This window comes from Mobula birostris, chromosome 2 (genome assembly GCF_030028105.1).
Source record: "Mobula birostris isolate sMobBir1 chromosome 2, sMobBir1.hap1, whole genome shotgun sequence".
Taxonomy (NCBI): domain Eukaryota; kingdom Metazoa; phylum Chordata; class Chondrichthyes; order Myliobatiformes; family Myliobatidae; genus Mobula; species Mobula birostris.
Genome location: NC_092371.1, coordinates 2,428,442 through 2,455,662, shown reverse-complemented (window position 1 = coordinate 2,455,662; position 27,221 = coordinate 2,428,442). Strand labels below are relative to the sequence as shown.

At 40.5% G+C, this 27,221-nt stretch overlaps 1 protein-coding gene across 1 annotated transcript in view; it reads right to left on the bottom strand.

Moving 5' to 3' along the window:
• Window positions 1-2,797: 2,797 nt before the first annotated feature.
• Window positions 2,798-27,221, bottom strand: part of LOC140211242 (regulation of nuclear pre-mRNA domain-containing protein 1B-like) — a 31,998-nt gene continuing 7,574 nt past the window's right edge. Inside the window, exons 4-7 of the mRNA XM_072280891.1 lie at window positions 12,276-12,385; window positions 8,964-9,090; window positions 8,198-8,373; window positions 2,798-7,520 (exon numbers count right to left, since the gene is read on the bottom strand). Coding sequence (XP_072136992.1) covers window positions 7,371-7,520; window positions 8,198-8,373; window positions 8,964-9,090; window positions 12,276-12,385 — 563 coding nt within the window. The 3' untranslated portion in view covers window positions 2,798-7,370. The remainder of the gene's footprint in view (window positions 7,521-8,197; window positions 8,374-8,963; window positions 9,091-12,275; window positions 12,386-27,221) is intronic.

Here is a 27,221-nt window from a genome sequence, read left to right as displayed (position 1 = left end):
AGATGACCTTGTAGAACAGTTAGAGGTTGGCAGTTATGACATTGTGGGCATCACTGACTTGTGGCTAAAAGAGGATTATAGTTGGGAGCTTAACATCCAAGGACAAGCGGGTAGGCAGAGGTGTGGAGTGGCTCTGATGGTGAGAGTAGAAATCAAATCCTTGGAAAGAGGTGACATAGGATCAGAAAATGTGGAATCCTTGAGAGTAGAGTTAAACCGCAAGGGTAAAAAAGATCCTGATGGGAGTTCTATACAGGCCTCCAAACAGTAGCCAGGATGTGAACTACAAATACAATAGGCGGTAGAAAATGTATGTCACAAGGACAATATTACGATAGATTGCAGGTAGATTGGGAAAATCAAGTTGATGCTGGAACCCAAAAGAGAGAATTTGTCGAATGCCTGCAAGATGGCTTTTTAGAGCAGCTTGTGGTTGTGCCCACGAAAGAATCAGCTATTTTAGATTGATCATGAGGCCACGAGAGCATAAGTCATGGGAGCAGAATGAGGTCATTTGGCTTGCTGAGTCTGTTCTGCCATTCCATCATGACGGAACCTTTTTTCCTTCCTCCTCAGCCCCAGTCCCCAGCCTTCTCCCCATAACTTTTGATGACATGTCCAAACAAGAACCTATCCAGCTCTGCCTTAGATATACCCAATGAGCTGGCCTCCACAGCTGCCTCTGGTAATAAATTCCACAAATTCACCACCCTCTGACTAAAGAAATTTCTCTGCAACTCTGTATCCTGAGGCTGTGCCCTCTTGTCCTACACTCTCCCACTGTGTGAAAAATCCTTTCCACATCTACCATGTCTTTCAACATTTGAGGTTTCAATGAGGTACCCTCTCACCCTTCTAAATTTTGGGCAATGAATCAGATTGATTAGGGAGCATACCTTTAGGTAGCGATCATAATATAATAGTGCGCTTGCGCCGGTCGTGTATGCAGCCTGTTACAGTTGCTCCGTCAAGATTCTTACTTTTTAAACTTTTTAACTTAGGTTATTTGTTGTATTTTTTTCTCACGGTAACACGTTGAAGCTGCACCCTCTCTAACATGCTGGTGGAGAGAGTTTTATTTGTTTTTTTAGCGCTGGAAATAGTTACATTCGGACACGTCTCATTAGCGTGGCAGCAGGATGGCCGCATTGTTTCTTCCAGGGACCAGCTGATAGAGCTTATGCCGGCCGGTTTAGCGAGCAGAGCGGCGGGCACCCCGGCTGAAGTCTCATTTATAACCAATTTCCCCGGGGATCAATAAAGTATGACTATGACTATAGAATGATAGAACTCTGCCATTTGAGACGGAGAAGCTAAAGTTAGATGCATCAGTATTACAGTGGAGTAAAGGGATTTACAAAGGCATGAGAGAGCAGTTAGCCAAAGTTGATTGGAAGGGGACACTAGAAGGGATGTCAGCAGAGCACCGGTGGCTGAAGTTTCTGGGAGCAAATCAGAAGTTGCAGGATAGATATATCCCAAAGAAGAAGAAATATTCTGAAGGTAGGATGATGCAACGGTAGCTGACAAGAGAGGGTATATAATAGAGCAAAAGTTAGTGGGAAGTTAGAGGATTGAGAAACTTTTAAAAACCAACAGAAGGCGACTAGAAAAACCATAAGGGGAGAAAAGATGAACCAAAGTAATCCAGCCACTAATGTCAACGAGGATAGCAAAAGTTTTTTCAGCTATATAACAATTAAGAGAAGCGATTCGATATTGGGCTGCTGGAAAATAATCTGAAGTAACAAGATCAATAAACACAAGATAGATATCTTTCCCATTGCCCATTATCTGATACCCAAATGCCCATCCCCCTCAGCCTATTCCCCAAACCTTCCCATTTTTGTTGAACCCCATCTCCCCTTCTTCTGTTCCATTTCTCTTCTCACTCCATTCCACCTGCACCTATCTTGATACCCCTTCTCCCTTTCAACTATCCCTCCACATGTTCCCAACTTCCCAAGACCCCAACCCTCCTGTCCCTTCCTTGCCCTGCTCCATCACCTTACCACAATCCCTCCCCCCCACTCCTCCGCTTTCCTGCCCATCCAGCAAATTATGCAACTTGTCAGCTGGTGGCTGGCAATGAGTGACCCCAAACGTCAAGCAGAAATCTAACCTGTCCGTTCACCTTTCCTACCTGTCACTGCCCAGCCCCGACACTCCCCACTTCGTGGTCAGATAGTGAGGGAGTTCCTGTCATGCAAGATTTCAATATCCTAGGTTACATTCTAGGGTGCAGTTTAAATTTGTAGATGACCATATTGGAGTATTCCGTCTCTTTTTCCTTTAATATGTAAGCCCAGGCAGATCAGTTAAATCAAGCTAAAGGCTGAATTGCAAGGTCTGATCCTCAACTTCTACTTAATATGGTGTTGTAGGAAAGGTGGGATCTGCAAGAAAAGTTGCATTTCTGTTTTGGTCAAATTAAGTCCTTTTATGCTTTCTGATGCTCAGGTTATGCAAAATAATCATAATAAACTTTAAAAAGTTATGGCTGCACAGTATACAAAGATTTTTGATTCAAGTTGTGTGTTTTCTTGCTGGAACTTTCATTTAAACAAATTGGTTGTTACTTGTTTACAACCAATGTGTACAACTCATTATGAATTGTGTCTGCATCCCACTATACCTAGAGGAATACCTTCCAACCTTTACTGGTCTGGCTGGATGTGTTTTTCCAATCAATCTAAGAATAGATGTATTGACTAATTAGTGCCTCAAAATATGATGATTTATCCATTTTTTAAATATATTCAAAATGAACCCATTATACATTTACTGGCAATTTGAGTTCTATTCAAAATTACTAGTTTTATTAAGGTTTCTTAAAATACATTCAAAAGTTTCTGCACATTTTCAAAGTGGAGAAATTTCCCACAAAATAAAGAAATAATCTTTTATTCCAGAATGCTTCATTTTGGAAAACTATGCATGGCTTTGACAAGGCATATTCTGAAGGGTGTTAAAGATAACATGACAATTTGTGTTGTATTCCATTGTATCCACATTATGACTCATTATTTGAAACAGAAATCACTCACTAATAGCCGTCCAAAAAGATGTTGATCCCAACAAAGTACACTTCTGGAGGAAAAATATGCGATTCCACTGAAAATACTATATATTTACACGGAGATCAAACACCGAGATGCTCAAACTTCGTGTAAGTGTACCATATTTGGGAAAAAATTGTGAAAGCAGAAGTGACAGCTTGCCCAGAATAAATTGTGAAAATACTACTTTTGTCAAAGCTTCCTAAAGAAAAAAAATGCCTTGCAAAGAACTTACCCTCAACCAAGCAAAATTTTCAGGTACATATTTAATAGATGTGCCAAATAATGGGATGCATGTGTGATGCAGGCAAACTTGTATGTGAATTCTTGAAACACATTTCAAATGCTAGTAATTTTTTTAGTTATAGAAATTAGTAATTTTTGAAGAAAACACTTTGAAAAGGCAATGATGACCCTTGTACAGATTGCAGAGATAACGGAAAGGTATCAATCATAAAGAAAACTAACAACTGACACTAGTCAGTCAAATCTTGAGTCAGTCCTTTTAAAATGAATGAATTACTCTGTGACACTGTGACAGGCAGTTCCAATTGTATGCCACAAACACAGTGTAAATATAAAATTAGAAAGCTTTTGTTCCTTTCTCAAATTAATTCAGATTACTCTATGACCTGCACTTCCCACTATGGCTGGTTAGAAATGCCTATGATACTAATGATTCCAATTTCATGTGGTCAGAGGGCTATTAGTTATGACTGAGTTTTTGCAGGGGGTCGGGGCATTTCAGTTAAATCAATCTTTCCAAACCATGTAAACCCAATGATAATGCGTCCATTTTCCATGGATAACTCAGAAGATTAGCATTTTAATACTTCACTTACTGAGAAACAACTGCTTTTCAAATCTCATCTAAAGAGTGAATACTATACTTTCCTTCTTAATATCTCTACCATGTGGCCGGCTGGTGGCGCAATGGCATCAGCGCCGGACTCCAGAGCGAAGACTCCCGAGTTCGAATCCAAGTCGAGCCACCCCCGAGCACGCTTTCCATCCGTGCCGGGTTGAGCATCGAGCTAGCCACTCAGCCTCATAAAAAAAAAACAGGGTCGAGTCAGGAACGTTCACATCGGTTAATCCAAAAGGAGACCAATCCTGACACCACACGCCAGACAAGAATGGCTGGCTGACTGGTGCAACATGCTAAAAAAAAAACCTCTACCATCAAAAAGAAACCAATGTGAAGTGGACATGCCAAAAAAAAAAGTACTACAATGGCTGCTGAAACCTTTTCTTAAAAAAAAGCTTAAAATCTTTTCTCAGAACTGTTGGAGCGAAATCCATGGTGGGGTGGGGGGGGGGGTGGTCTTGAAATACACAAGTTTCTAACCCACTGAATTCATTCAAAAACTTGTACATTCAGTGTGAGATAATGATGTTTCAATTAATTTGCTTCTCAGCTGATTTTTTTCTAAAGTATGCTTATAATCAAATTAATGAAAAGTAAAAATGGCGTACCACCTCGTACCTTTACATTGTAAAAGGCTGAACTTCAGTCACAATACTTCTAAACTGCAGCTTCAAAAATGTTTAAACTTGAAATAAGAATTCTTTTCAACAAAAAGCTAGTCCAGTACAAGTCTTGTTTGCACAACTAAACTGATTTCATTCAGGTGGATGATCTTTAAAATAATGCTAGATTTAATTTAAAGGAAAAGCTATTCAGGCAATATTGATTTGGTTCCATACCGTCAAATACCTGGAACATCTAACACATGGTTATGCAACAGAGAGCTACAGTGGCAAGCAAAAGTTTGGGCACCCCTGGTCAAAATTTGTTACTGTGAATAGCTAAACGAGTAAAAGATGACCTGATTTCCAAAAGGCATAAAAGTTAAAGATGACACATTTGTTTACTATTTTAAGCAAGATTACTGTTTTATTTCCATCTTTTACAGTTTCAAGATAACAAAAAAAGGAAAAGGGCCCGAAGCAAAAGTTTGGGCACCCCGCATGGTCAGTACTTAGTAACACCCCCTTTGGCAAGTATCACAGCTTGTAAACACTTTCTGTAGCCAGCTAAGTCTTTCAATTCTTGTTTGGGGGATTTTCACCCATTCTTCCTTGCAAAAGGCTTCTAGTTCTGAGATTCTTAAGACTGTCTTGCATACACTGCTCTTTTGAGGTCTATCCACAGATTTTCGAAGATGTTTAGGTCGGCGGACTGTGAGAGTCATGGCAAAACCTTCACCTTGCGCCTCTTGAGGTAGTCCATTGTGGATTTTGAGGTGTGTTTAGGATCATTATCCTGTTGTAGAAGCCATCCTCTTTTCATCTTCAGCTTTGTTTTTTTTTACAGACGGTGCGATGTTTGCTTCCAGAATTTGCTGGTATTTAATTGAATTCACTCTTCCCTCTACCAGTGAAATGTTCCCTGTGCCACTGGCTGCAACACAAGCCCAAAGCATGATCGATCCACCCCCGTGCTTACATTCTTTTCATGAAATTCTGCACCCTTTTTTCTCCAAACATACCTTTGCTCATTGTGGCCAAAAAGTTCTATTTTAACTTCATCAGTCCACAGGACTTGTTTCCAAAAAGTATCAGGATTGTTTAGATGTTCCTTTGCAAACGTCTGACGCTCAATTTTGTGGTGAGGATGCAGGAAAGATTTTCTTCTGATGACTCTTCCATGAAGGTCATATTTGTGTAGGTGTCGCTGCACAGAACAGTGCACCACCACTCCAGAGTCTGCTAAATCTTCCTGAAGGTCTTTTGTAGTCAAACAGGGGTTTTGATTTGCCTTTCTAGCAATCCTACGAGCAGTTCTCTCGGAAAGTTTTCTTGGTCTTCTAGACCTCAACTGTTCCTGTTAACTGCCATTTCTTAATTACATTACGAACTGAGGAAACGGCTACCTGAAAATGCTTTGCTATCTTCTTATAGCTTTCTCCTGCTTTGTGGGCATCATTTATTTTAATTTTCAGAGTGCTTTGCAGCTGCTTAGAGAAGCCCAAGGCTGCTGATTGTTGGGACAAGGTTTGAGGAGTCAGGGTATTTATAAAGCTTTGAAATTTGCATCACCTGGCCTTTCCTAACAATTACTGTGAACAAGCCATAGCCCTAACGAGCTAATTGAGGTCTGAGACCTTGGTAAAAGTTATCTGAGAGCTCAAATCTCTTGGGGTGTCAAAACATTTGCATGGTGCTCCTTTCCTTCCCCCCCCCACTCTAAAATTGTACAAAACAAAAATAATACACTAATCTTGCTTAAAATGTTGAAACGAATGTTTCATCTTTAACTTTATGACTTTTAGAGATCAGTTCAATCTTCTACTCAGCTATTCACGGTAACAGAAATTTTGACCAGGTGTGCCGAAGCTTTTGCATGCCACTGTATAAACGGAGCAGACTTTACCGTAGGCTACATAGCTCTTAGAGAGGAAAAAGCTGAATTATGAGCCCACAGTATAAAACCAAACGTAGCAGTCACACAGCTGGACAAATTGCTTAATGTCTGAACACTGTCACAGTGCACTAAAGATAAAGCAGTATTGTCAGACAGATTGGAAGCCCCAAAGTAATTCTTGTTCTATTCTGGAAACAACACTTCCAACATTAAAAATCTTTTTTTTTTTGGATTTCCTTTCATTGTTTGATTAAATTGGGAAAGAGTTTGTGCTCTTACCACAAACTGGAAGGAACAGCTTTTAAGACATCTTTTCACCACAAGCCAAAAAGACCAGCTACATACTAAATGTTTATTCCAGTTTACGTAACAGTCATGGTTAAAGTTTCCTTACTCTTGGAGAGACATGTAAAAATTTAAAAATGATTTGGCTAAAAAGGGCAAGTTGATTGGTCAACCTGGAGAAATGCATATTTATTATGTCAAATTCAGTTGCAATTAATCTGTCAACAGGAAATGTATACAAGCAGCCAGCAATAGTGCACCACCTTTACTGCCAACAATTTGCCCGCTTCCTGAATATTAAAGCCTGAGAAGAACAGCATGTTCTGTACAATGGACTCATGAGCACAGCTAACACTGTTCATTTGATTCATACTAGGTGTCACTTGCCATCCTGGTTACAGAGTTCCCACCATCCCTGGTCTAGGACTGAAGTTGTGTTTGGAACTTGCAGGTGAATAGTGTTTATTTTCCTCTGTATGCTTCAATCTGTTGTAAGCCATTATGTTAGGGTTACTACAGCTCTAATGAAGTTTGCACACAGATGCTGTGCCTAAGTTTGGCCTTGCTGATTCACTTCCATCATTTATTCTAAGTCCACACCATCAAGAAGTCACACAGTGGAGGTATTGTGGTTTGACGCCTGAGAAATGGGTAGAGGTTCAGTCGCTGGAGAAAAGGTCACCAGCAGAAGGCAATGGTGCTAAACCACCAGTAACGTTGGGAAGCAACGATAGGTCCGGCAAATTCTGGATATGCGATTTCAGCTCTTTCCGAACTTGTGTTACTTGAGCCAGTTTCTGTTTATATTCCTGCAAAAAAAAACAAACAAACCAAAGTTACACTCAGTGGCCACTTTACTAGGTACACCTGCTCATTAATGCAAAAATCTAACCAGCCAGAGGTCAGAAGAATGGCCAGGTGAGTTCAAGCTGACAGGAAGGCAACAGTAAGTCAAATAATTATGTTTTCCAACAGAAGAGCATCTCTGAATTTACGTGTTGAACCTTGAAGTAGAACAACAGAAGATCATGAACCTACAGAAATTCACTCAGTGGCCACTACATTAGGTACCTCCTGTACCCAAAGGAAAAAAAAAGATTCTGCTTGGATTGCTAAATATTATCAATTGAAATGAATCAGCATTTCAAGCTTTTGGATGAAGGCTTAAAAAAAATTTGATCTATTACATTTGCAGGCAAGTACAAAAATACTACCTGTTTAAGAGGCAACTTTGCTGAACAGTAGTTCATAAAACTCTCCAGTTTTGAGCAAGAGCAGCAGCTTATATAAAACACAGATTAACCCTTTGGATTTTAATGTAACACAGGTTCAGAAAAAATAAAAGCTGATGAAGGAATCTTTTAAGAGAGGAGAGTGGATCATGGGAAAAACAGAAGGAAGAGGGGCACAAGGGGGAGGTGACAAGGGCGATAAGCAGATGAGGAGATATTGTTTAGATTAATATTGTAGAGAAGGAGGTACCCACTGCTAGCTTTTTCTCTTTCTCTCCCAGGATCTCCTTCTGACTACTGATGTACTCAGTCAGCATTCTTGCCAGCTGCCTTCGGTCATCCAGTTCTGCTGCAAGTCGCCCATTGTATTCAGCCAACAGCAAACAAGCTTCATCAACTGTTTTTGATAGCCTTTCAGCAGCTGCTTTATCTAGGTGTAAGAGACAGGCAAAATTAACACTGCAGCAAATTTCAGATTTAGAGTCGGGAAAATTAAAACCAATTTTCTGCTGCCAAATGTTTTCAGCTGCTAAAAGAAATAAAACTACTTGGATTTGTTGACAACGCAATGCCTGAAACCACATTAACAGTTTAAGTAGAAAACAATATTCTGAAATTGTGTGCAAAGAACCAATGTGGTTAACCTAGGCTAAGTTACGTAATTATGTCAAAAATAAGGACAAAGTTCATGTGCATATACTCAACCTACTTTAACTAAAAATGAGAACTACACAAGTTCCTCTGAACTATTAATCTATATACTGTAATGGTTATTGTAAAATTTAAATAATAAAAAGCAACCATAAAGAAACTAAGGGTAATATTCTGGTTCCTCCTACCAATTGTACCTGACAGACAACGACAGATGTGAATTTCCAGTTTGATTTTAATTTACACTTCTAACAATGTTACTCACTGGCATAACGGCAAATTAGGTTGCTTATTTTATACATTAATAGTACTGGTCAATAAAGACATACCATCCAAGCCAAGCTATCAATTACATCGCAAACTAATTACCTGCAATGTTCTCCAAGAGTGAGACGTCTTGTACTTCTTGAGGTAACGATGCAATCTTCTGACGAACAGTTGCATCCCCAGATGCTGCATTTTCCAAGTCTTGCAAAGCTTTAATCAGATTTTCAGTCTTTTTTTTAACAAAAAAAAGTACATTAAGAATATACTTGCTGGTGTAAACAAGAACAGTTAATGGTACGTACAATAAGATATTTACAGTTGCAAGAAAAACTTTATGAACCCTTTGCAATTACCTGGTTTTCTGCATTAATTACTCATAAACCGTGGTCAGATCTTCATCTGTCACGATAGATAAAGACAATCTGCCTAAATTAATAACACACAATTATACTTCTTCCTGTCAGTACCGAGTACACCATTTTAAAAAAATGTATGCGATCCTCTGGGGTAATGCCTCCTACAAAAGCTATTTGGAGTCAGGTGTTCCATCAATGAGGTGAGATTGGAGTATGGGTTGCAGAGATGCTCTGCTTAGGAAGCACGGTGGTGTAACAGTTAGCACAACACTACAGTACAGGTGACCCAGTTTCATTTCCCACCACTGCCTGTAAGGAGTTTGTACGTTCTCCCCATGAATGTGTGAGTTTCCTCTGGGTGCCCTGGTTTCCTCCCTCAGTCCAACAGATGGGCTGATTGGTAGGTTAATAGGTCATTGTAAATTGTCCTGTGATAAGGCTAGGATTAAAATTGTGGGATTGCTGGGTGGTGTAGCTTGAAGGGGCCAAAAGACCTACTCCATGCTGTGTTCTCAACAAATAAATGTATGAACGAGCTGCTCTTCAAGAAAGATCTGTTTATGCACCATGCCTTAATCAGAACTACTACTGGAGGACCTTAGAAGAATTGTAGAGATACATGAAACTGGAAAATGCTACGAAAACATTTCTGAAGACCCAAGTGTTCATCCGTAAGAGAAATTATCTTACAATAGCAAAAAATTTAGCACTCCTACTATTCTCACTAGGCATGGGTTTCTTGCAAATATCACACTAACAGCACAATGTGCAATGCTGAGGAGGTGAAAAAGAACCCAAGGCCAACAGCAAAAGACATGTAGAAACCTCCAGAACTTGAAGTCTCTGTTCATGTGTCCATTATAAGAAAAACACTGAACAAGAATCAGAATCAGGTTTATCACCTGCATGTGTTGTGAAATTTGTTAACTTCACAGCAGCAGTTCAATGCAATACATAATATAGAAAAAAAATCAATTACAGTATATGTATATTTAATAGATTGAAAATTGGGCAAAAACATAAATGTATATTTAAAAAGTGAGGTAGTGCTCATGGGATCAATATCCATTTAGGAATAGGATGGCATAGGGGAAGAAGCTGTTCCTGAATCGCAGAGTGTGTGCCTTCAGGCCTCTGTACCTCCTACCTGATGGTAACAGTGAGAAAAGGACATGCCCTGGGTGCTTGGGGGTCCTTAATAAACCAATGCTGCTTTTTGGAGATACCACTCCTTGAAGATGTCCTGGGTACTCTGTAGGCCAGTACCCAACCCTAGATGGAGCTGACTAAATTTACGACCCTCTGCAGCTTCTTTTGGTCCTGAGCAGTGCCCCCCCCCCCCCCCCCAATACCAGACAATGATGCAGCCTGTCAGAATACTCTCCACAGTACATCTATAGAAGCTTTTGAGTCTTTTTGTTAATATACCAAATCTCTTCAAACTCCTAATGAACAAGAATGTTGTTTATGGAAGGACACCACTGCTCTCCAAAACAAAACATTGCTGCATGTCTCAAGTTTTCAAAAGACCACCTGGATGTTCCACAACACTTCTAGGATGATGTTCTGTGGACAGATGAGACAAAAGTTGACCTTTTCGGCAGAAATGCAAAAATGCTTGGAGGACAAAGGGCATTGGCACACCAGTGCCAAAACTTCATCCCAACTGTGAAGCATGGTAGAGGAGCATCATGGTTTGGGACTGCTTTGCTGACTCAGGGCCTGGACAATTTATCACCAAGGGAGCAATGAATTAAAAACTGTATCAAGGCATTTGACAGGAGAATGTCAGGGTAGCATCACCTGAAGCTTAATAGATGATGGATGCTGCAACAAGACAATGATCTGAAAGACACGAGTAAATCACCAGAATGGTTTAAGAAGAAAATTCATGTTTTAGAATGGCAAGTCAGAGTCTGGAACTTAGCCTAATTGAAATGCTGTGGCAAGACCTGAAGAAGGCCATTCATGCAAGGTATCCCAGAAATATTGATGAACTGAAACAGTTTTATATGGAGGAATGGTTCAAAATCCCTCAGTGTTGTGTAAGTCTGATCAGCAGCTACAGGAAACATTTGGTTGAGGTTATTATTGCTAAAGGAGGTTCCAGCGGTTATTAAATACAAGAGTTCACATACTCTTTCTAGCCTGGACTATGAATTATTAAACAATGTGTTCAATAAAGACATAAAAAGTACAATTGTTTGTGTTATTAGTTTAGGCAGATTGTGTTTGTTTTTTATTGTAACTTCGAAGATCAGACCATAATTATGTGGTTTTTGTCAGTTTTTCAGTCTTGGTTTGTCTTGTGTTTCTGTGATATCATTCTGGAGGAACATTGTATCATTTCTTAATGTATGCATTACTAAATGACAATAAAAGAGGACTGCGTGTCCTCATAATCTAATCTAATCTAATATTTTATTAGTAATTAATGCAGGAAACCAGGTAATTGCAAAGGCTTCACAACTATACATGCAGAAGGTATAATTAAGGAAAAATCAAATTTGACATATTATTGAAATAATTATACAAAATTAATCTGACATTATAAAAATAGATAGCCTATAGTAAGCTATTTGAACTGGATGAATGATTCAAGTTTTTTTTGAAAATACAAGATGAAATATTGCAATTACACACATCAGTATGGGCAATTTGAAAAATAACATCAGAAACATAAGAGTGGATACTGGCTATTTAGCGTGGATACTGGCTATTTAGCCAATAAGTACATTGAACTTTTATTCTAGTTATTCTAAGTTTCACAATTAATGGAAATGTATTGTAAGCAGATACAGAACATATACTGTTGTGTTTGTCTAGCACAAGTTAGGCAGGTAAACTTAATATCTCAAGAATGGGAAGGGCTGACATCATATCTATAACGAATGTTTACAACATAACCATTTTGTCCTCAATAGTAATACCCAACTTTACTGGCTATTGATATCCACTGACAATTAAGTCACACTTGTGTAGCGAAGACAATATACACACTGAAGTAGTCAGGACTTTTAGCATCACATGCGATAACTCTTTGGCTTCAAAAACATACCAACATTGGACCTGCACCAGTGTCAATAGGGGAATAGTTGACTCTATAATCGTCATCTTCATCATCTTCAACAACTGGATAACTGCGTTTCAGTGTTCTTTTCTCTTCACCTTTGAAAACAAGAGCTTTAGATGTTATAGTTCTGCAGACACAGTTAAACCAAAGTAGTATAGTAACTTGCTTAAATCTGGCTAAAGTGGAGCTATTTGTAGATGTTTTTTGGATTAAAAGTATATTACAACATATAGGTAACAAAAAAAAAGGTGAAATGCAGACCATTAAGTTTTGATAGCATCTAAAAGAAAGAAAAATCTAAATCAGAATTAGTATCACTGGCAATGTTTTTATAATTGTACAAAACAATGATAAATTATAGTAAAAAATACATTAAAAATTAAATTATGCAAAATGAGCAAAAAAAGAGAGAAATAGTGAGGTAGTGCACATGGGTTCACTGTCCATTCATAAATCTGATGGCAGAGGGGAAATGCTCTCCTGAAACTTTGAGCGTGTGGCCATGACAAGACGGCATGTACTAGTGATGGGAGTCCCTAATGATGGATGCACCTTTCTGAGGCATAGAAGCAGGATTAGGCCATTTGACCCATCGAGTCTACTCTGCCATTCCATCATGGCTAATCCTTTTATCCCCTCCTCAACCCCATTTCCCCAGCCTTCTCCCTATAACCTTTGATGCCATGCCCAATCCAGAACCTATCAATCTCTGCCTTAAATACCCCCAACAACCTGGCCTCCTCAGCTGCCTGCGGTAACAAATTCCACAGTCACCACCCTCTGGCTAAAGAAATTTCACCACATATGTTTTAAATGGATGCCCCTCTATCCTGAAGCAATGCCCTCTTGTCCTAGACTCCCACACTATGGGAAACATCCTTTCCACATCTACTCTGTCCAGGCATTTTAACATTTGAAAGGTTTCAATGAGATGTCCCTCATCCTTCTAAATTCCAGCGAGTACAGACCCGGAGGCATCAAACACTCCCCACATGATAACCCTTACATTCCCCGAATCATCCCTGTGAACCGACTTTGAACCCTCTCCAATGCCTGCATATTTTTTCTTAGATGAGGAGCCCAAAACTGTTCACAATATTCAAGATGTGGCCTCACCAGTGCCTTATAAAGTCTCAGCATCACATCCCTGCTCTTGTATTCTAGAAATGAATGGTAACATTGCATTTGCCTTCCTCACCACCAACTCATCCTACAAGTTAACCTTTAGGGTGTTCTGCACTAGGACTCCCAAGTCCCTTTGCATCCCAGATTTTTGGATCTTCTCAGTTTAGAAAATACTCCGCACATTTACTTCCCCTAACAAAATGCATGACTATACATTTTCAAGCACGATTTCGTTTGTCACTTTCTTGCCCATTCTCCTATTCTGTCCAAGTCCTTCTGCAGCCTTCCAATTTCCTCAGTACCTGCCCTTCCACTAATGTTCGTATCATCTGCAAACTTGGCAACAAAGCCATCTATTCCATTAGCTAAATAATGGATATACAGCATAAAAAGGAAGAGTCCAACACTGACTCCTGCGGAACACCATAGTCACTGGCAGCCAACCAGACAAGGATCCTTCCATTCTCACTTGCTGCCTCCTATCAATCAGCCAATGCTCTAACCACATTAGCAATATTGTTTGTAACCATGTTAGTTGAAGATGCTCTCTATGCTAGGGAGGCTAGTCCCCATGATGGAGCTGTCTGAGTTTACAACTTCCCTGTGCAGTGGCCCCTCCATATCAGACAGTGATGCAACCAATTAGAATGCTCTCCACAGTACATCTAAAGAAATTTGTGAGTGTATTTGCTGACATACCAAGTCTCTTCAAAGTCCTGATGAACTTTAGCCACTTTCATACCTTCTTTGTAATTGCATCAGTATGTTGGGGCCCAGGAAAGACCTTCAGAGATGTTGACATGCAGGAACTTGAAACTGCTCACTCTTTTCACTGCTGATCCTTCGATGAGGTCTGGTGTGTGCTCCCTCAACCTCCCCTTCCTGAAGTCCGCAGTCAATTCCTTGGTCTTACTGGCATTGAGTGCAAGGCTGTTATCACGATACCACCAGCTGACCCATCTCTCTCAAAGTTACCGATGTCGTGGGTGCAGACAGTAAAGCAGTGGGCTAAGCAGGCATCCTTGAGATGCGCCAGTGCTGACTGCCAGCAAGGAGGAGATGACATTTCTGATGCACACAGACAATGACGTCCAGTGAGGAAGTCAAGAATCCAGTAGCAGAGGGGGGGTACAAATGCCCAGGTTTTAGAGCTTGTTCATTAGAACTGAGGGTATGATTGTGTTGAATGCTGAGCTGTAATCAATAAACAGCAGCCTGACGTAGATATGACAATTTTCCTGGTGATGCAAGGCCGAGTGCAGAACCAGAGGGACTGCATCTGCTGTAGACCTGTTGTGACGACAAGCAAATTGCAGTGGGTCCGGTCCAGGTCCATGCTTAGACAGCAACTGAACAATCTCTCAAAGCACATAATCACAGTAAATGTGAGTGCAACTGGGTGATAGTTGTTGAGACAGCGCACCCTGCTCTTGGGTGCTGGTATGATTCTTGCCCTTTGCGCTTCGACCCCACCCTGGCCGCCAAGCAACAAGCAAAGCAGAGGACTCAGGACCTTCTCCTCCAGAGATTCTGGATCAGCGGCAGTGAAGAAGGCATTCCAGAAGTTTCTCCAGATGTTCCTCCGTGCTCTCATGTCTGTCCATCAAATCAGGATTGTGCACGGCACCCTACTTGACAGATAACAGATATCAGTCACGGGAGTGGCTGCTGTGCACTGTGTCGCGCTGCCATCTTCTCCTCTGATGTACATCTGCTTCCATTTCTAACATCAATTAAAATTGTTTTCTCTTAAACCGTGTTCTATAGGTTGTACCCGGACTTCTTGTTTGGTTCTGAATCACTGGTCTTGAATGCCATAGACCTAGCCCTCAAGTGTCCTAGTTCAACTATGGTTTTTGGTTTGGGTATGTCAAAAGGCAACACTCAGCCACACAGGTCTTAAAATCGGTGACAAATTGTAGCATATTCATGCAGATTTAAAGAGGACTCCTTGAAGATTGTCCAATCCACTGATTTAAGGCAGTGCTATAAGTACTCCTCTGCTTCCCTTGACCATAACTTCTTGGTCCTCACCACTGCTACTGGAGTCTTTAGTCTCTGCCTACAATTCAGGAGTATAAGTACAGCTGGGTGATCGGATTTGCCAAAGCATGGTAAGCATTCTTGATGGTGGTATAACAGTGGTAAAGTGTGTTGTCAAAAATATTGGAATGCAAAAAATATTCCCCACTGTTATAGAAATTCAACTCAAATTGTGCAATTTCTAATACAGAAATTTTGGGAAAGCAGTTATTTCTGAAAATGTTAGTTAATAACTTACCATTAAGGCCAAGCTAGATATGGAAGCGAGAAAAGAAGAGAAAATCTGCAGATGCTGCAAATCCAAACCACATACAAAAAAGGAAGTGTGGAATATTTCTTTTAGCTTTTGCAATATATTGGGTGACAAGCCAATACAGTAATAAGCAAATTATATTTTGTCAGAGGTGCAGTGGTTTGGATGATACATTACAGTAGTATGGAAAAAAAATTCCCATGGCACAATTTGATTAGTTGGATACTGGTGAACACCTGTTGCTCAAACAGCAGTGGCAAAACAAATAATCTGTAAACTGTTATGTATACCATTTATGAGATGACAGAAAACAGCAGAGGAACCCAGCAAGGCCATTTAAGGTGGTCAATCACTTCTTTCTTTAGTTTCTTGTTTCTCATCTTGACAGAATGACAACCAGACCAGCTGACAAACAACTATACAAGACAGCAGCTGAGGCATTTGGGAAAAGGTGGAAGTATGGAAATGACAGATGAGCAGCAATCAAAAGAAGAGCTATTCTGGGGAATTCTATGATCAAAGTAAGAGTGAGTGCAGAAAGAGCACAAGAGTGAAATGGGACAAAAAAAAAAGTGAAAACATCTAAGGGAGCAAACTCATTTCTTCTGGCCCGCAAGGAGTTCCAGGAAAGGAACCCTCCTGGTGATCTGATAGCTCCTAATTGTCACTCCACTCTTCAAGAAGGGAAGATGGCTGGAGAAAAGAAATCAAAGGCCAGTTAGCCCAACATCAGTGGTTGAGAAAATGTGGGAGCAGATTGTTAAGGATGTTGTTTTGGGATACTTGGAGGCACATGATAAAATAGATCAAAGTCAACGTGGCTTCCTCAAGGGGAAAAAAATTTGCCTGACAAATCTGTTAGAATCCCTCAACTAAATAACAAGGAGGATAGACAAAGGAGAATCGATGGATGTTGCGTACTTGGATTTTCTGAAGGCCTTTGAAAAGGTGCTGTACAGGAGACAGCTTAACAAGATAAGAGCCCATGGTATTGTAGGAAAAAGACTAGCATGGATAGAGCATTGGCTGATTGGCAAGAGGCAAATAGTGGGAACAAAGGGAGCCTTTTCTGATTGGCTGCTGGTGTCTAGTGGTGTTCCACAGGGGCCGGTGTTGGAACACTTCTTTTTACATTATATGTCAATGATTTAGATGATGGAATTGATGGCTTTATGGCCTAGTTTGTGGACAATATGAAAACAGGTGGAGGTGCAGGTAGTGTTGAAGAAGCAGGGAGGCTGTAGAAGGACTTTGACAGAATAGGAGAATAGGCAAAGAAGTGGCAAATGGAATAGTGTTGGGAAGTGTAGTTATGCACTTTGGGAGGAGGAATAAAAGCATAAACTATTTTCTAAATGGGGAGAAAATTCAAAAATTTAAGGTGCAAAGAACTTGGGAATCCTTCTGCAGGTTTTCTTAAAGGTTAATTTGCAGGTTGAGTCTGGGGTGAGTAAGGCAAATGCGATGTTAGCAATCATTTTAAGAGGACAAGTGTAAAAGCCAGGATGTAATGCTGAGGCTTGACAAGGCACCGGTGAGGCCTCACAGAGTGTTGAGAGCAGTTTTGGCTCCTTATTTAAGAAAGGATGTGTTAACATTGGAGAAGGTTCAGAGGTTCACAAGAATGACTCTAGGAATGAATGGCTTATCGTATGAAGAGTGATTGATGGCTCTGGACTTTAGAAGAATAAGGGGGGGGATCTCATTGAAACACATCGAAATTTGAAAAAAGACCTAGACAGTGCATTTAGTGGGGGAAGTCTAGGACCAGAGGGCTTAGACTCAGATTAGAGGGACGTCCATTTAGAACAGAATGAGGAGGAATTTCTTTAGCCAGAAGGTGGTGAATCTGCAGAATCTGTTGCCATAGGCAGCTCCGAGGCCAGATCATTGGGTGCATGCAGGGCAACGGTTGACAGGTCAGGTTCTTGATTTGTCAGGGCCTGATGAGTTATGGGGAGAAGGCAGGAGAATGGGATTAAGAGGAAAATGGATCAGCCATGATCAAATGGCAGAGCAGACTCAATAGGCCGAATGGCCTAATTCTGTTCCTATATCTTATGGTCCAATTTCTTTTCAGTGTTGTGTTTCCCAATCCATAGGAGTTCATGCAACTGCCAAACTGAAATGAAGTTCACAAATGCCCAGTGAAAAGCACTGTACGTGACATATTGACAGTTCTAATAAATACATGATTTCTTCGGCAGTTGAATGGGGTACAACTGCGCAAGCGTGTGTTAAGTCCGACTGTGAGGCATCAGGAGTGTTTAAAAGTCAGAAGGTTAACGGAGCGGGCGACGGAGCAGAGGGAGACAAGAGTAGGAAGGCTTTGGCGAGCAGAGGTTGAGGACCAGCTTCACTCCAAGTGAGGTAAGGCTGGGTAAGTTCCTTAAATTAATTTAATTAACTTAGGAGTAGATAATGGAGGCAGTTGAGTGCTCCGTTTGCAGTATGTGAGAAGTCAGGGCGAGCACAATTGTCCCTGATGACTACACCTGTGAAAGATGCATCGAGTTAGGAAACTGGAGCTGGAGCTGGATGAACTTTTGATCATTCGGGAGGCAAAGACAGAAATATACAAGAGTTACAGGGAGATAGTCACCCCTTAGGGTCAGGAGACAGGTAGCTGAGTGACTGTCAGGAGAGGGAAGGGGAATAGGCAGAATGAGCAGAGCACCCCTGTGGCCATTCCCACCAATAATAAGTATATCATTTTGGATACTGTTGTTGGGGATGACCTACCAGGGACAAGTTGCAGTGGTTGCGTCTCTGGCACCGAGACGGGACCCTCAGCTCAGAAGGGAAGGAGGGAAAAGAGGAGAGCAGTAGTGATAGGGGATTCGATAGTTAGGGGGACAGATAAGAGGTTCTGTGAAAGAGATCAAGAATCCGGGATGGTCTGTTGCCTCCCTGGTGCCAAGGTCCGCGATATCTCAGTATTCTTAAGAGGGAGGGTGAGCAGCCAGATGTCGTGGTCCATGTAGGGACCAATGACGTAGGTAGGAAGAGTGAGGAGGTGTTGAAAGGCGAGTTTAGGGAGCTAGGCGCCAAGTTAAAGGACAGGACCTCCAGGATAGCAATCTCAGGATTGCTACCAGTGCCATGTGTGGGCAGGTTTAGAAATAGTAAGATAGCACAGATCAACACGTGGCTGAATACATGGTGCATGAGGGAGGGCTTAGATTTAGAGATAATCTATAGGAGTGGAGAAGATGGCAATGCGACACAGCTCACAGTGGCCACTCTGGTGGTGATGTCTGTTATTTGTCAAGTAGGAGGCCGTGCACAATCCTGATTTGATGGAGACAGACGTGAGAGCACGGAGGAACATCTGGTGAAACGCCTGAAATGCCTGCTTCGCTGCTGCTGCCACCGTGTGGTCCAAAATTTCTGGAGGGGAGGCCCTGAGTCCTCGGTTTTGCTTGTTGCGTGGTGGCCGGGGCGGGGTCGAAGCGCTCGGCAGCGGATGGTGCTCGGTGTCGAAGGGCTGGTCGGAGGCTCAAAGTTTTCGGACGGACTCAAGAGTCCACTGCAGTCGGGTGCTTCCAATGGCGCTGTATCGGCAAGTTTGCGGCACTTGGAGGTTCATGGCAGGCAGAGTTTCTCCCTTCTACCGTCTGCATGAGATGACGAGGCTATCGGGACTTAGACATTTATACCGTGCCCATGGTCTGCTCTTTATCAAATTATGGTATTGCTTTGCACTGTTGTAACTATATGTTATAATTATGTGATTTTGTCAGTTTTAGTCTTGGTTTGTCCTGTGTTTCTTGTGATATCATTCTGGAGGAACACTATATCATTTTTAAATGCATGCATTTCTAAATGATAATAAACAAGGACTGAGTGTCTTCATATTCTAATCTAATTGGGCAGTTTTCCAGGGAAGATGGGATGGTTTACATCTGAACTGGAGGGGACAAATATTCTTGCAGGTAGGTTTGCTAGAGAGGCTCCAGTGGATTTAAACGAGATACAAGGGGGGAGGGGAACAAGAGTGTAGGAACAGATGTAGGGGAAAAGGAAGAAAAAGAAAATAGTAAAGTTGTTTGCACTGTTAGTGATAAATGGAGAGTAAGAGGGGGAAAATCTCTTAGATGCATTTATTTTAATGCTAGGAGCATTATAAGAAACGTGGATGAGTTTAGAGCATGGATTGATACCTGGAAGTATGATGTGGTAGCTATTAGTGAAACATGGTTGCAGGAGGGCTGTGACTGGTAACTAAATGTTGCTGGATTTTGTTCCTTCAGGTGTGATAAGAATCAGAGGGACAAGAGGGGGAGGTGTTGCATTGCTTGTCAGAAAAAATATTACAGCAGTGCTCTGGCAGGACAGATTAGAGAGCTCGTCTAGGGAGGCTATTTGGGTGGAATTGAGGAATGTGAAAGGTGTAGCAACACTTATAGGGGTGTATTATAGACCACCAAATGGGAAGCGAGAATTGGAGGAGCCAATTTGTAAGGAGATAGCAGATATTTATAGTAAGCACAAGGTTGTGATTCTGGGAGATTGTAATTTTCCACACATAGACTGAGAAGCCCATACTATAAAAGGGCTGGATGGTTTGGAGTTTGTAAAATGTGTTGAGGATAGTTCTTTGCAGCAATACATAGAGGTACCAACTCGAGAAGGGGCAGTGTTGGATCTCCTGTTAGGGAATGAGATAGGTCAGGTGACGGAGGTTTGCGTTGGGGAGCACTTCTGGTCCCGTGATCACAATGCCATTAGTTTCAATATAATTACAGAGAAGGATAGGTCCGGACCCAGGGTTGAGATTTTTGATTGGAGAAAGGCCAACTTTAAGGAGATGCAAAAGGATTTAGGAGGAGTGGCTTAGGACAATTTGTTTTATGGGAAGGATGTAATAGAGAAATGGAGATCATTTAAAGGTGAAATTTTGAGGGTACAGAATCTTTATGTTCCTGTTAGGTTGAAAGGAAAGGTTAAAAGTTTGAGAGAGCCATGGTTTTCAAGGGATATTGGAAACTTCGTTTGGAAAAAGAGAGATATCTACAATAATTATAGGCAGCACGGAGTAAATGAGGTGCTCGAGGAATATAATGAATGTAAAAAGAATCTTAAGAAATTAGAAAAGCTAAAAGATACGAGATTGCTTTGGCAAGTAAGGTGAAAATAAATCCAAAGGGTTTCTACAGTTATATTAATAGCAAAAGGATAGTGAGGGATAAAATTGGTCCTTAGAGAATCAGAGTGGATAGATATGTGTGTAGCCAAAAGAGATGCGGGAGATTTTAAACAATTTCTTTTCTTCCATATTCACTAAGGAGAAGGATATTGAATTGTGCAAGGTAAGGGAAACAGATAGGGAAGTTATGGAAACTGTGATGATTAAAGAGGAAGTATTGGCGCTTTTAAGGAATATAAAAGTGGATAAGTCTCCGGGTCCTAACAGGATATTCCCTAGGACCTTGAGGGAAGTTAGTGTAGAAATAGCAGGGGCTCTGACAAAAACATTTCAAATGTCATTAGAAACAGGGATGGTGCTGGAGGATTGGCGTATTGTTGATGTTGTTCATTTGTTTAAAAAGTGTTCTAAGAATAAACCTAGCAATTATCGGCCTGTTAAGTTTGACATCAGTGGTGGGTAAATTGATGGAAAGTATTCTTAGAGATGATATATATAATTATCTGGATAGATAGGGTCTGATTAGGAGCAGTCAACATGGATTTGTGTGTGGAAGGTCATGTCTGACAAATTTTATTGAATTTTTTGACTAGAAAGTTGACGAGGGTAAAGCGGTGGATGTTGTCTATATGGACTTCAGTAAGGCCTTTGACAAGGTTCCACACGGAAGGTTTGTTAGGAAGGTTCAATCATTAGGTATTAATATTGAAGTAGTAAAATGGATTCAGCAGTGGCTGGATGGGAGACGCCAAAGTAGTGGTGGATAACTGTTTGTCAGATTGGAGGATGGTGACTAGTGGTGTGCCTCAGGGATCTGTACTGGGTCCAATGTTGTTTGTCATATACATTAATGATCTGGATGATGGGGTGGTAAATTGGATTAGTAAGTATGCAGATGATACTAAGACAGGTGGAGTTGTGGATAATGAAGTAGGTTTTCAAAGCTTGCAGAGAGATTTAGGCCAGTTAGAAGAGTGGGCTGAAAGATGGCAGATGATGTTTAATGCTGATAAATGTGAGGTGCTACATTTTGATAGGACTAATCAAAATAAGACATACAAGGTAAATGGTAGGGCATTGAGGAATGCAGTAGAACAGAGGGATCTAGGAATAATACTGCATAGTTCCCAGAAGGTGGAATCTCATGTGGATAGGGTGGTGAAGAAAGCTTTTGGTATGTTGGCCTTTATTAATCAGAGCATTGAGTATAGGAGTTGGGATGTAATGTTGAAATTGTACAAGGCATTGGTGAGGCCAAATTTAGAGTATTGTGTACAGTTCTGGTCACCGAATTATAGGAAAGATGTCAACAAAATAGAGAGAGTACAGACAAGATTTACTAGAATGTTACCTGGGTTTCATCACCTAAGTTACAGAGAAAGGTTGAACAAGTTGAGTCTTTATTCTTTGGAGCGTAGAAGGTTGAGGGGGGACTTGATAGTGGTATTTAAAATTATGAGGGGGATAGATAGAGTTGGCGTGGATAGGATTTTTCCACTGAGAGTAGGGGAGATTCAAACAAGAGGACATGGGTTGAGAGTTAAAGGGCAAAAGTTCAGGGGTAACATGAGGGGGAACTTCTTTACTCAGAGAGTGGTAGCTCTGTGGAACGAGCTTCCAGCAGAAGTGGTTGAGGCAGGTTTGATATTGCCATTGAAAGTTAAATTGGATAGCTATATGGACAGGAAAGGAATGGAGGGTTATGGGCTGAGTGCAGGTCGGTGGGACTAGGTGAGAGTAAGCTTTCGGCATGGACTAGAAGGGCTGAGATGGCCTGTTTCTGTGCTGTAATTGTTATATGGTTATATATGAAAGAATGATATGAAGATGCTTGGTAAAAATGCCGTAATGACTGAGGTCATGATAAACTAGTGCAGTCTTTTCATTGTGTTTAACCCAAGCCCACCTACCCTGAACAGGGTGCTCACGCCCTTGTGGATGCATATTAAGTCAGCCAGCAACCACCAGATGTGTAAGTAATGGTCCAAGTTGCCCCACTGATTATTGCCCTGAGCACCACTGATCAATTCTGATCACCAGCTCCCCATTCTAAAACAGCTGAAACAAAATTTATAAGGTGACAGCACTTACAAAAATACTAAAGTTGAATAAACCAGGGGTTTAATTTCAAAATGTATAATTTTAGCTCAAGACACTACCACTACTTATAATATGCTTTCCTTTTCCAGTGTTGGCAATATTTTCCTCACATTTGTCATATTTTTGTAATTGATCATTGTATTGGTCAGCTTGCTTTAGCATTCACGTTTGATATGTGAATAATGCAAATTAATGCATTAATGTAAATATCTAATCAGCCAATCACGTGGCAGCAACTCAATGCATAAAAGCATGCAGACGAGGTCAAGAGATTCAGTTGATGTTCAGACTCAAACATACGAATGGGGAAGAAATCTATCTAAGTGAATGATTGTTGGTGCAAGGTGGAATGTTTTGAGTATTGCAGAAACTGCTGATCTACTGGGATTTTCACGCACAACAGTCTCTAGAGTTTACAGAGAATGCTGTGAAAAACAAAAAAAAACTAAACATCCAGTAAGCAGTGGTTCTGTGGGTGAAACTTCTTGTTAATAAGGGAGATCAGAGGAGAATGCCCAGTTGCTTCCAACTGACAGGAACTCAGTATCTCAAATAACCAAGTGCTACAAGTGGTGTGCAGAAGAGCATCTCTGAAAGCATAGCACATCGAACCTTGAGTGATGGGCTACAGCAGCAGAAGAACATGAACATACACTCCCGTGGCCACTTTATAAGGTACAGGAGGTACATAATAAAACGGCCACTGTGTACATCGAGATTAACTGAGGGACTACTGCATTTTCCTTCTCTGAATGAACTTAGTCACCCCAAATGTATTTATGTCCCTTGATTTCAATGCAATTGCAATGCCTTCTTGAACTAATTTCATTGGTTTAGTTACCTTCATATTAACTATAAAGTAATGGATAAACAGGAAGGCCTTTACATGACTAGAGGATTGAAAGGTGCAATAAGCATGAAACTATCTTCTTCTTACAGCCCCTGCAATAATATCCAGATTCCTGCATTTCTACAGATTCTCACCACAGCTAACAAATTGTACTAAAACTTAATTATGAAAATACATAAAGTGCAATGTACCTTGCTAAAGCCTAACCACCAACCAAGTTCTAATCTGAGCCACACCTATTAGTTTCCACATGGTCATAGCCAATTTTACATAAAAGGCTAATTCAATAAACATACCATCATCCCCTCAACAAACTTCAAACCCTGAGCCTCTATCTCCCTCTGCTACTGCATAATTGATACTGTCATCAAGAGAGCAGTCAGTGCTACCGTTCTACTCCTTAAATTCATGATGTCACTAAACACAGCTCAAATGCCATAACTTCACCAATGATTTTTACTATTGTTGGCAAAATCTCAGATGGCAATGAAGCATACAGATGCGAGATAGCTGATTAGTGTCACAACAGCAACCTTGAACTCAACATCAGCAAGACTAAAGACTTGATTGTCAACTTCAGGAACACTCAGACTTTAGGACTGTGGAGAACACTCAAATCTTCATTGAGGGGTCAGCATGGAAAGAGTGAGCAGCTTCAAGTTCTTGGGCTGACACATCAATGCAGTCATGAAGACAAGCGAGTGCCTATACTTTATAGGAGTTTGAGGAGAATTGGCATGTCACCAAAGACAAGCGAATTTCTACTGATATATCCTAGAGAGCATTCTGACTGGTTATATCACTGCCTACTCTGGAGGCTCCAATACACAAGATTGAAAGAGGATGCAGAGGGTTGCAGATTCAGCCAACTCTCATTACAGGCATAATCCTCCTCAACATCCAAGAAATCTTCGAAAGGTAGTGCCTGAACAAGGCCGCATGTGTCATGAAGGACCGTTAATATCTGGGACATGCCCTTTTCTGATTATTACCATCACAAAAGGAGTTACAGGATCCTGAAGACCCACACTCAATGTTTTATGAACAGCTCTTCCCCTCTGCCAGATTTCTGAACTGCCCACAGGCCCATAAACACTTTACTATTCTGCTTTTGCACAGTGTATTTTTTCTCTTGCACTGTACAGCTGCCACAAAATTACAAATTTCATGACATATGTTAGCGACAATAAAGCTGATTCTGATTCAGACTAGCAGAAGACAGATAACAGCCACAAGGCATTACTACTGATTTGAAGCCGATTAATGATTGTGGAGTTAAAATGCTCTTGGGCATTTTACCCAATGAACAGCTCTCACGGCAGACACAAATAAAGACCAACATCTATTGGTTTAAGAAATATGGAGGAAAAAAAAGAGATGTAATGGTATTCAGCATTCATAGCAGTTGTCATTAAGTAATATTTTGATACCGAGAATTTAAGTATTTCATACAGCCAGTATACTTTGACATAAGCAATGTATGTTGGCCAAGTCTGTTTAGAATTAATTCCCAGATTCCCAGTCTAAACTGCTGAAAGCAGACTATAAAAGAGTTTTAAATTACCACCGGCTGTGAAGTATTTGATAAATTTCACATCAATACAAGTGCAATTTATGGCTCAATATGGCAGTGTATATTTATTGAGAAATATACATTTAGCCTAGTCAATAGTTTCAGATTTCAAAGCTCTGAACAAGTACTAAAAAGATTAAGTGGTAGAAATGCTTCTGTGTAGTGGGAAGAATGGGGAAGTAAAACTGATCATTTTTGATTATAGCCTAACAAAGGCTATAATAGTCTTTCCCTCTTTTCCCTCTCCAAAAATTTTCCCCAATTCCACTGAATTGTTATTGTTACAGATCAAAAATATGGTTCTAATGTTAGACCATCACAATTTTGACATAAATCACTAACCCAGAATCACAGACAAAGGTCTGAGGATTTCCCATCTGCTGAGACAGAGAAAACAAAATTTGCATTTCACAACATCCAAAGCAGAAGAAAAGACATTCTTTCTGGTTATACAATTGTAATGTATACAGTTCCCTATTTTGTTGCTAAAATTGTGTTTTTTTGTATTAATGGTTAACATCCTAAGTGAATCCTAGCTCCAATTCCTTTGTTTTCAAAATAAATTAAGAGCTCCCCTCTTCTCAATATTATCACAGCTTATCTTTTAAAAGAGCAATTTCTTTGGGAACTCTAATTACAGCTTGGGCAACTTATCTGGAGTTTATACAAAGTGACCTGAACTGTGAAATTGTGTTGACAGCAAAACAATGTCTGAACTAAGCATAATAGTTGTTGTTGCCAGTGACTTTCTCTTCCAGAATTCTGCAGTGTTCTTCAGCTCAATTTTAATATAGTGCTCCAAGTTGAAGTTTAATCATTAATAAATACATCATAAAAGACCTGATAGTTACACTTGAATGCTGTAGGAATGTTTAGTGTACAAAGCCATAATTACTGCTTATAAATTACATCTCCTGGTCAGAGAATTTATGTACAAATTTTGATTACAGCAAAAATATTTGAAGTCAAATGTACTTCAGAACTACTTGTTTTACATGATTCACTTTAACCTTGTTTTCAAATATATGCACTAATACACCACAAGACACAGAAGCAGAATTAGGCCATTTGGCTCATAAAATCTGCAGCACCATTTCATCATGGCTGATCCAATTTTCCTCTCAGCTCCCATGTTCTGACTTTTCTCCATACCCCTTCATGCCCTGATCAATCAAGAACCCATCAACCTCTGCCTTATAAATACACACATAAAAACTTGGTCTTCACAGCTGCCTGTGGCAAAGAATTCCACAGATTCACCACACTCTGGATAAAAAAAAAAATCCTCTTCATCTGTTCTGAAAGGACAGCAATCTATACTGAGGCTCTGTCCTCTGACCTTAGACTCCCACTATAGGAAACATCCTCTCCACATCCATTCTATCAAGGCCTTTCACCATTTGATAGGTTTCATTCTTCTGAATTCCAGAGAATACAGGCCCAGAGCCATTAAACGCTCTTCATGTGACAAGCCATTCAATCCTGCAATCATTTTCATGAACCTCCTTTGAACCCTCTCCAGTTACAGCACATCCTTTCTAAAGTAAGGAGCCCAAAATATCTCTCAATACTCTAAATTAACCCTAATATGGCATTTGCCTTCCTCACCACAGACTCCGGGAATCCTGCACAAGGACTCCCGAGTCCCTTTGTGCTTCAATTTATTTCGTATATTCTCTCCGTTTAGAAAAGTTAACCCTTTCATTTCATTTTCTCTACCAAAGTGCATGACCATACACTTCCTGACACTATATTGCATCTGCCATTTCTTTGCCCATTCTTCTAGCCCAAGTCCTTCTGTAGCTTCTCTATTTCCTCACAAATAACCTGCCCCTCCA